General features: G+C 62.1%; 1 protein-coding gene across 1 annotated transcript; it reads right to left on the bottom strand.

Annotated features, from left to right (window-relative positions):
• Positions 1 to 6,236: 6,236 nt before the first annotated feature.
• PHLDA3 (pleckstrin homology like domain family A member 3) lies at positions 6,237 to 8,002 on the bottom strand. The gene is made up of 2 exons (XM_005239677.3): positions 7,367 to 8,002; positions 6,237 to 6,962 (listed from the first exon to the last, which is right to left on the bottom strand). Exons 1-2 carry the CDS (start codon positions 7,716 to 7,718, stop codon positions 6,841 to 6,843), a joined length of 474 nt encoding a protein of 157 aa, XP_005239734.2. The 5' UTR covers positions 7,719 to 8,002; the 3' UTR covers positions 6,237 to 6,840.
• Between the last annotated feature and the right edge of the window lie 2,782 nt (positions 8,003 to 10,784).

Here is a 10,784-nt window from a genome sequence, read left to right as displayed (position 1 = left end):
GAGCTGCCTTAAGGTGAGGGGCTGTTTGATTAGGTACCACCTGAGGTTGTGGGTTGTGGGTTTTGGGCAGCCCTCTGAGCTGCTGGAGGGTAGGAAGGAGACAGGCTGGAAATCTATGGGGCAGACCAGTTCTGAGGCCAAACTCAAAGCAAAATAATATCCCCGCCCACTCCTGGGAGCCACTGATTCAAGTGAAGGTTCCCCACGAGCTGCTGCCGAGGGGATGGATCCAACAGACAGTTTCCAGAGATCTGTATGGGGAGGCCATACCCACCCAGGATCGAGTCCCCAGGGACAGCCCACTTGTCCCTAAACATCCCAGTGGTCCTTCAGGTCACCTGTGTTCGGTCTCTTACACAAGCTTGCATGTGTTCAGATGGACACGGGCGGTTCCTCTCTCTCCCCAGAGTCCCTGGAGGTTGTTGGCACTTCCTTACCGTTGGGCATCAGCCCCACAAGCGTGGCAGGGGCTACCATGGCGGCCTGCTGGCTTCAGGGGAACTGCACTGGGGCTGCAGTGCTCCCTGGCTCCTTAAGCTGTTGGGCCTCCAAATTCCAAGGTATCTGACCCCTGTGAGTGGTTTGGTTGTGAAATAGAACAAGGTCTTAAAAAAAAAAAAAAAAAAGATTAGTCAGGATGAGTTTGGTACAATGCTCTGGGTGATGCTCTGTTTGTGTTGAGAAAGGAATGTACTCTGAATAATTAGAAAAGACCTGAAGGAGATGAGACCATCAAGTCAGGAAATCATTGAACAAAGAAAATTGAAAGGTCTACTCCACCTAGATCCGACTGTTGTGCATGGAATGAATATAGGTGTCAAAATCTACTGAATATGTATGTAAAGATGTTGTAACCTCTCACGAAAACTGTATAAAATACCTGACTTTTCACTGAAAACTTTGGAGCTAGTTTGTCCAATGCAAACCTGCTAGCTCCCCAACGCTGCACAAAATAAATACCTTTGCTGCTTAAAGACAAAATTCATCTCTGAGCAGTTACTCTGTGCCGTTTTGGCATCAGTTGCCCCACGTGAAGGCTGTTTCCCTGAAGCAGCAGACTCACAGCACTGCTGGAGGGATCCTTTTCCCTCCTCACGGCCCTGGAGCCATTGCACCCATCCTGTCCTTGCCCTCCTCCAGGCACCATCCTCATTTCATCAACCCTGATGGCATTCACAATGACAATGGGCTTCCCAGGGCATCCAGGACAGACTTAGAAACAACAGCTGAGCCTCTGTTGTCCTTGGGACCTCACCCTCCAACCACGTCCATCCCACCCCTTAGCTGCTGTGCTCAGAGCCAGCCCCACATGCCAGGGCAGACAGCAGAAGCCCACCAGCTGCCTCACGTTTCTCACCAGGCTGGGACAGAGGATGCCCCACCAACTCACCATGGAGTGGGAGAAGGTTTTTCCTCTGTGGAACAGCTCAGAGACACGGTGACATTGAGGTCACCTCCTACAAGCATGGTGACCGCAGGGCTGCAGGACCACAGCGTCATGTTGCAATGAAGTCGTGAGGGTCCATGTGCCTGACCTGACAAGTGCTCCCTGCCCGGGTGTTTCTCCTGCAGATCATCCAGCAGCTCCCTCCACTCATGAGCTGCCAGAAGGAATCCAGCTAGTCCCAGCTGCTCTGTGGATTTGTGACAGCAGACGGTGACAGCCTCCTGGGGACGCTCTCCAAGGGTCTGTGCTGTTTGTAGCCCTGTTTGTTTGTTTTGGGTTTTTTTTCCCCTCAGCCTGCTGCCTCTGTGGGTCCTACCCAAGGCGGGTGATGCCCTGAGGCTTTGGAGCTGCGGCCAGCAGTGCAGGAGGGAAGTGGACCAGAATTCGGATGATCACCACAGCGTCACCTGGGAAACAGTGAGACCCCAGGCCAGACCCCAAACATGCCCCACGGGGCTGAGACACCTCTCCCAGCTCAGTCTCTGCCCCACTGATCTTCACCCCATTGCATCAGCCCCACTGGGACACTCACATTTCCCACTGCCTGATGGGGAGAGGCTCATCCATTCGGGATCTGCTGCTCCAGGTCCTGGGCTCCCAGGGCAAGCACAGCTCCTGCAGCTGCAGAGCCCTGTCTTCTCCAGCCATGGCCACCTGCCCTGTGGACCCCTCCCTGGCTGGCTGGACCCCATCCCGCGCACGGTGCAGCTGGGGACGGTGCCTGTGTTCAGCCTCTTCATCCATGGGCACGAGACTCGCTCTTCCCACTTTGCCTGGCTGCAGGCAGTAAATCCGTGCAGAAGCAGCTGTGGGACAGGATCCAAAATCAGGACAATTTTCACAAAATGAGAGAAATAGCTTTCCATTTCTAGAAATGCTGTGGGACAAGTTGTTGTTCTCAACTTGAATGCTTCGGGGAGACTTGAAATGCTTGCAGAAGGTGCCAGAGCTGAGGAGGGGTCTCAAAGCCAACAGTTCTTCACGAACAGCACATGCTCCCTGCCTCGTGCCACTGGCACACAGCAAAGTCTTTATTAAATAAGGAGGAATTACCTACTTTGGGACAGTGGAAAGATGTTATTAAAATGGAGCTGAGCCACCCACTGAACACTTTGAGCTTCCCGTGGTTTTGCCAAGCGACACATGAAACCTTCCCAGTGCCGATCCTGTCGACTCTTAGAAACAGGGGAAGGATATTAGCTGCTCTGCCCGTGCTAAGAGGCTGACACAGTTCAAGAGCGATGTCAGGCTGAAGATCCTAAAAAGCTGCCTGCTTTTCAGCCTAAGGCAAAATATTTCACAGGGGAAAAAAAGATCATTCCAAATAATCCAAAATTTCAGGCCCAGGCAGGGACCCTGACACACTTTTTAGACATTTTCAGGGTATTTCCAGGCCCTCCCACCTGTCTCCGAAACACCCGAAGCATCTCAGCATCCCCATTTCTGCAGGGCTGGGCTGAGCCAGCCCCATCACCAGGACCGCCTGGTGACTCCTGCTTGGGGACAGAGGGTGACAGAGGGCACTGGCATGTACTTGGCCCCGTACTGCCCTCTGCAGCTCCAGCACCACCTGCCTGCTGATCCTGCTTCCCCGCGTGATGCCAGGTGGGGTGGTGAGCCCCTTCCCACCCACCAGCTCCCCCCACCCCAGCTCCACCAGTTGGTGCTGCTCACAACCATTCATCTCCGCCTCCGCCTCCCTGGGACACAACATGGGACACCGGGGGTGAGGCACCGACACACGTGCACCCCCTGCAATCCCTGCCTGGCCCCCCCTCAGCACCCCAAGCTCCACGGTACTGAGGGCAACATTTTGTCCTCCACTCAAACGCAAGAGGACGTTGCTGGTGATGCCCAAACCCACGGCGGTGGTGTGGGTGTCCCAGCCGCCTGCTCCCTCCCCCACAGCGTGGCTGTGCCACACAGCAGGGCACTGGGCAGCTCTCCAGGCTGGCACTGCCTGGGGCAGGTGCTGGGTTCCAAAAGGAAATCCAGTGATTTAGGTCTTATAATTAAGGATGATCAACAATGAAATAATTTTAGGAGCATCTGAAGGAAGCCAGACACTTGACTCAAAGCTTAAAAAAAGTACTGCTTGCTACAACTGTGATTTGTTTTTTTCTTTTCATTTTTATCTGAGGAAAACCCACCCACAAACTACACGGATGGTTGCAGAGGCGAGGCACTGCCAGCCCCTCCGCAGGGCATGCGATGGTGGAGGAGGCACCCACGGTCTCACTGGACAAAAAGCATTGGCACCATCCTGCTGCAACACCCCCTCTTCCAGCAGCATGACCCCCCTGCCTTTGGGGTGTCCAGCCAGCCCCAAACTGACCCCAGAGCCAGGGCTGGGGGCTGGGATTTTGTCAGGTGGAAAAAAGCACCCTGAAGCTGTCCCTGCCACCTCCCCTGCACCCAAGCTCACCCCCCCGGTGCTGCACGAAGGGTGCCAGGGCCAGCAGCCATGGGTGCTGGCAGAGCCCCTGGCCCCAGGGGTGGAGGCACAGGGCAGCCTGCGCAGAGGAGCATCCTCCAAGCAGCGCGGGGAGGGTCGATGGAGTGGGGGCACCTGGGGGCTGGGAGCAGCACAGCCGGATTTTCAGGCTCCTGCCTTTGAACTCAGGCAGCTCCGGGGCACCTCGCTCTGTTCTGGGGCTCTGCGCTCAGCCCCAGAGCTCGGTGTCCTTGGCACAGGGGTCCCCAGGGGCCAGCCTCTCCTCGCAGTGGGAGCCTGCATGCTGGGGGGCTGCAAGGCCACATGCCTACCAGCCCCCTGCCGTGCCTCAGTTTCCCCACCTCCAGGGACATCAGAAATGCTCCCCGTGGACCTCTCCCTGCTCTTCGGGCTGGCTGGAACGCTCTGTGAGCTGCCCTGCATCCCTGACCGAGCCCTGCCAGACCCCCTGCAATGCTCCCAGGGCCCTTCTCCCCCTACCCGTGTGCTCCCCTGCACGCTCAGCTGCTCCCCAAGCCCCTGCCTGCAGGAGACTTTCCCTTGGGTAAAATCACCCCGTTCACCCAACCTCCCCCATCAACGCCAAGCCCCGTGTGGGCCAGCACCACAGTACCAGTGATGGGGGATGTGCTGGCCCCATCCCTGCTCTGCTGCCTGGACAAGTCTCTTGGCTGTTTATTTACTCTCCAGTCTCTGCCATGACCTTTTCCTCTGCATGAAAAATTCAGCCTTCACAGGCAGCGAGTGAAGACACCCTGCCGCCCGCCCTGCCGCCTGCCACTGCCGCCCGCCCACCCACCCACCGCTGGCTCGGTGTTCACCACTCAGCCCCTGCTCCCTGGATCAGGCTGCAAGTCTGGCACATTTGGGGGTCTGCACAGAAGAAACTCCCAAACCTGGGGGGACACACTCTGAGGCAGGGGCTTGGGCTGCCTGTCAGTCTGTGGAGTGATGAGGAGCTCACGACGGGGACAGAAAATCTTGGCTTTCCCCCTGCCCAGACCTGAAACACGGACACAGCGACTTGCCTTGCTCCTTTGGTCCTTTTCCCTCTATCAACTGCTGAAATTTCTCCCCAGCTCGCGGTTAGCCTCTCTGCTGCTTCGTCCATGGTGGGCATGTCCACAGCCAGGGCTGGCACTGGCACACACCCATCTTGACCATTTTCTTCCCCAGTTCCTTGCTAGCACTCAGAAAACAGAAAATACCTATTTACAGTGAGTGAGAGAGCAGAAAAGCTGAAAATGAGGAGTTGGGCTGCCCAAAACTGGCTCAAAATTTAGAATACTTTGGAAAACCCCTTGCACTGGGTGCCTCCCACCCCTGGGTGCTGCCCTGCCACAGCACAAGCCCAGAATGCTTCCAGGACCTTCAATGAGCCTCCCCGAATCCCCTGACTCTGGGAGCTGGGGATTTACAAGAAAGCCCAGGGTGGAGATCCCTGCCACAGAAATGCTGTGAGCACCAGCACTGCCGCCCGACCACTGACAACCCCATTCCCTTCCAAAATGTGTGCGAGGACGTGGTCTGGGGGCTGGCCCACCTCCCTGTGGGCAGTGGACCAGGTCACGCCACCCCCAAAGCCACTGTGTCCTGGTCCCTCCATCCCTGCCACATGCAGGCATAGTTCCGAGCTCCACCTGTGTGGGGTTTGGATCCAGCTCCATCTGTGGCCCCCCACCTTGTCTCTGCTCACAAGCGGGGGTGTTCTCAGCAAAGGAGGCTCCGAGGACTGGGAATGGCCAAGCAGGCTTCCTGGGGTGGAAAACCACCAAAACGCCTGTTCCCAGGCTGCTGGGAAAGAGCCAGCACCAGCCTGGCCCTGCACAGCGGGTGGGCTCCAGCCATGCCCCCGTTGCCCCCCGAAGCCACACCGGAGCTGCCCTGGCCCAGGGATGGGACCCGGTGGGCTGTGGGGAGCTGCGCTCCCCGATTCCCACGCAGCCGGGCGATCTCCGGGAGGAGCCGGGAGGAGCACCCGGAGGGCCGCGGGGCTGGGGCTCAGGCTCCGGCTTGCGGAGCACGGTGGCTCCAGGCGCTGGTGTCTGCGCTGCCTGTTGGGGCAGCCCATCCCTCCCTGCCTGCCGAGCCTGGCACTGCTGCTCCGGGTCGCCTGCCCACAAACCACCGTGGGAATCCCTGGGGACACGGGTGCAGCGGCATGGGTGACCGGAGAGGCTCAGGGTGGCAGCGGGGGGCTGTGGAGCCTGGCTGTGGGATGCTGGCAGATTTAGGGGGATGCCAAGGACCAGCAAGGCTCTGTGCAGGATTTGTGCTCTCCCATACGCTGCAGTGTCCCACAAATCAAATCAACACCACGGTAACCAGCAGAAGGTCCTGTTTGGGGACACTTTTGTACAGGGAGTCAGGGTCCCCATTGCCATCCCCAGTGTCCCCCATTAGCCCAAGGACAGCCCAGGGCAGGACAGTGTCCAGCAGCACGGGCATGTCACCACACCGTCCAGGTACGGTGCCTGGAGGGGTCCCTGCTGCAGCAGCAGCTCTCCAGCCCCTTCCCAATGTGGAGGCTCGGGGGGAGCCATGTCCCCAGCCATGTCCACCTGTCCCAGTGTCACTGGCATTCGGGCAGAGCTCACGGTCGCACTGCTTCCTTCAGGCTCAGCCCCATCCATCCCATCCCATCCTGCAGGAGAGGCCCAGGGGTCCCCACCAACGCACCAAGGTCCTGGCCACGTCAGCTGAAAGATGGTGGGCCCCTAGGCAGGGGTGTCACCTCCCGCCATGTCCAGAGCCCCAGGTGGTGGCCTTGACTGTGTCCTTTGCCCCGTCACGCCAAGGGGATGTGGCCTGACGCCGCGGTTGTGCCAGCCCGGTGCCTGCGGTGCCTCTGTCCTGCCCCAGGATGGGGGGAGCCAGCGCCCGCACTGGCCTCCCTGGGGCCACTGTCCCTGTCCCTGCGCCGCAGACAGCGGTGGCCTCACTTGCCCGCAGGGATGCCGTTCTCCCCGGCGCCCACCGAGCCGAGGGCCATCTCCATTCTGCTCTTCGGGTGCTGCACATCCGCGGGCTGTCCCACCGGGGCTGCGTCAAACTGCACCACTGTGGAGAGAAGGTGCCTGTTACCCTCCTGGCCAGCGCGGGGTCATGGGGCAGGATCCACCCCCAAGGGGATCTGGGGAGCACAGCCAGCCGCGGTCCTCACCGCCATCCCGTGTTGAAGGTGACAAACAGCCCCATATCCCTCGGGGCCACCCCGGAGGAGGGGTGTTAGCAGGTCCCTCTCCAGGGGCTCACCTCCAGGAGGTGAAGCAAAGGACAGAGTCCAGCCAGTGCAGGGGGATACGGGACCACCACCACCCTGCAGACCCAACCCCGTCCATGGCACCCCCTCTGTGGTTCCCATGGGGAAGCCAGACCACCCAAAGATGGGACCCAGTGGCTGGGGACCTCATCCTCCAGTGGGTCCTGCACCCTGGCCCGTGGCATGGCGGGGGTTCCCATACCTGCTCGGCAGCTGTGCCTGGCGCGGACGACCTGGATCGCCTGCTGGTTCTTGAAGCGGACGAGGCCCATGGTGATCTCGGCATTCCAGCCCGGGTCCTCCTGGGCGCAGCGGAAGTCAATCTCGTGGCTGTCGTCCATCACCACCGTGAAGTAGATGTGCCGCTCCTTCCACTCCACGCACTCCACCGCCTTCATGCGGGCGAAGCTCAGCTCCTTGCGCCGTGAGCCCTTGGGCTCAAAGAGCTGCAGCCCCTTCTCTGTCAGCAGGCACCGCTTCTTCTTCCAGAGCTGCAGCAGCCCCCCACTCCGCTTCTCCAGCACCCCCTCTCTCAGCACCTTCTCGGGGGTCATAGCGGCTCCCCAGCCCCCCAGGATCCTCAGCACCTCACGTCGGCGCAGCCGGGCATCACCCACCGGGGGATTTTCAGCCCCTCCACGTCAGAGCCAAGCTCCCTGGGGCCAGGACCCCCGCGGCAGCCGTGCTGCCCCTGGGGGACTCACTGCCCTCCGCTCCCTGGCTCTCAGAGGGTGCGAGCGACGGGGTGCCCCATGCCGGCCACCAGCCCTGTGCCGGGGCTCTGCCGCCTGCCCTGCGCAGCGTGTGGGATCCCCGGCACCGCGCGCCCCAGGAGCTGTCGCTACATGCCCGGCCGCTCTCCCACTCGCATTCCTCCCCGCCTCGCCTGGCCCCTCCTGCCGTGCAGCACCCTTCACGCCCAGGCGAAGCCCGGCCAGGCCCGGTGCAGCCTTGTTTCATCCGCCAGGCACTTTAGGGGTGCCCGGGGGCAGGCGCTGCCCTGGGGCCTTCATGGGAACAGGCGGGCTGCGGGCAGGGGTCTGCACGGCGGCGGTGCCAGGGCAGGGCTTGGAGCCTCCTGCACAGCAGCCGGGTGCAGTGCCAGCTGCCAGGGGGTGCAGTGCCGGCTGGCACAGGGCTGCGGGGTGCAGCGTGACCCAGGGCACAGGGTCATGGGGTGCAGTGCCACCCAGGGTGGAGGGTTATGGGGTGCAGTGCCAGCAAGGGCAGGGGGCTGTGGGCACAGCACCAGCCAGGCAGGCGCTGCGGGGACCCCCGGGTGGGGACCTGGCAGGGGGGAGAAGCCTGGTGGCACCACACCAAGATGGCTGCGCAGGGCTGCACTGCAGTGGGGACAGCTCTTGACACCCGCCCCCCACCCAGCCCTGCACCCAAGGGTGCTGGCCCAGCGCTCAGAGCTCCCACCCCCTGTATCCCCCGGGACAGGGATTTGAAGCCCCCAGCCCACCCCACAGTGAGGACCAGCATCCCCCAACCTCGTGTGACTCGTGCATGGGGGGGATGCACCCCTGGAGCAGGGCTGGGGCAGCACCGCACAGCCCGGTCCTGCCTGAGCCCACCCTCCCCTGCAGCAGAACACCCGTCTCCTTTCCAGCCCGTCTCGTTCCCGGCCACCACAGCCTCCTCTGTTCCTGTGCCAGCGCCTGGCGAGCAGGTGGTGGTCCGGGCCTGCTGGATGTGCCCCTGGGGATGCTGAGGGGACAGGTCCCTACGCCCAGCTGAGGGCTTGGAAGGGGCACAAAGCCCCCCCGGGACGTGCCGGGGTCACTGTCTGGGGCTGGCAGCCCACAGGCTGGCCCGTGGCTCGTGGCACCCACCTCCAAAGCACCCTGCTCGTGCCCCTGCAGACCCCAACCCCGCCGGTGCCCCACACCTGCAGCCCCTCCTGCCCCAGCGCCCCCCCAGCCCCTTCGTCCTGCCGGGGGCATCGCTTGCAGCCAGCATGGCCAGGGGGCAAGTCTGCAGCGCTGATGAGATGCACCTAATTATCCCTCATTAAGAGGGCGGGGCAGCAGCTGCTGGAGCCAGGAACTGGTTCGTGCTCCCCGGGGCACCCTCGCCACGCTGGCCGCGATCCCAGCCGTCCCAGGACACCCGGCTTGGGGGGCTGGTGGCCCTGGCTCCCCTCGCCACCCCCGCAGGCAAAGGCAGCGCAGGGCCAGGCACAGCTGGGGGGGGCAGAGCAGCCCCGGAGGTCACCCCGAGCACCCCAGCACTTTCGGAAGGAGCAGCGCAGATGTGTGGGTTCCCCCCACAAAGGAGCCTCCAAGGGTGTTTTCCCACACAGGGCAAATGCTCAGCTCCAGGGGTGCTGAGCCCTGGAAATCTGGGGGTGAGTGGTTTGGGGACTGTTGCTCCCATCGCTGCGATGGCGCGCTGGGATGTCCGTGGGCACTTTTGGGTCACCAGCCAACCCGATCTCATTCCTCGCCACCCTGGGGAGTGCCAAGGGCTGCCAAAGCCACCCCCCCCCCACACCCCCCTGCAAGGCCCCAGCCGCGCTGCCCGCTGCCTTTCCGGACTCCGGCCACCAAGAGAAGGCCATTTTCCCGTAGCTGTGGATGGAAAGGAGCTTTGACCAAGTCTCTGCTCCTTTCTCCCCGGGTTCCGTTCCCAGACCCCAAACCTGCCGGGTGCCCGCGAGGCCACTGCCGCAGCTCCTGCCCTCCGGCACACGCCGCAGGGCTCCCATGGTGGGCTGCAGCAGCACAGGGCTTTGCTCTGAGGGCTGCCCCACACCCCCCTGCCCCACAGAGCCCTGCTGGGGGGGGCAGCAGGGGCTGCCGGGCCCAGCTGGGGACAGTCCTGCCTAGGGCTGGCTCGGCAGCCGATGGGGTGACATTCCCACAAAGCGCTGATGGCCGGGCTGGGGCCATGGCAGTGGCAGCCCCTGCCGCGAGGTTCCCCAGCACCACTGGCTGTGGGGCTCAGTGGGCTCCAGTCCGACCCCTTAGTGTGGCACCATCACCACCAGCCTGCAGGGTGCTCAGCCATGAGCCGACTGGCCGGTTCCTCTCTTTGGAGGTAGGTTTGGGTCCCGCAGCCCCTTTTGCAAGGGCTGGCAGCCCCCCACGCTGGCAGCAGGCAGGGATGGGTGCTGCAGGGTGCAGTGCTGCTCTGCGCCTGGTGCAGGTGTCCGGCAGTCCACTGGCCGGCGCGGGGCCGTGCACGGGGAGCAGGAGCCAGCAGAGCATAGCAGATGGTCACAGCTGTCTCGCTGCAGTTTGGGCAGGGGATGCCCCTAAAGCATCCCTAACTCCCCCCTGCTTTTCCTGAGCCTTGTCCCACTGCCTCCTCCAGCCCACCTCATGCCCAGCGTCTGGATATGCAGCCCCAGTGATGCCTGTCCCGGTCTCCCCCCACCGCCAGCCTCCGCTGACGCTGTGGCTGTTGGTCTCCGTCGCTCCCTAAGCCATTCTCAGGCGAGCAGTGCAACTCCAGCAGGCGTGCAGCAGCAGCTGCAAACCCTCAGGGCAAGGTCCCTGTCCCAGGATGCTGCCCATGCTGTCACCTGGGACCTGTGGGGCTGAAAGCTCCAGAAGGACCCACCAGCCTGGAGAGCACTGGACTCAGGGAGACCGAGCTTTGGTTTTCCATTA

The sequence above is a fragment of the Falco peregrinus genome, chromosome 16 (assembly GCF_023634155.1).
Source record: "Falco peregrinus isolate bFalPer1 chromosome 16, bFalPer1.pri, whole genome shotgun sequence".
Classification (NCBI taxonomy): Eukaryota; Metazoa; Chordata; class Aves; order Falconiformes; family Falconidae; genus Falco; species Falco peregrinus.
This window is presented reverse-complemented; position numbering and strand designations above follow the sequence as displayed.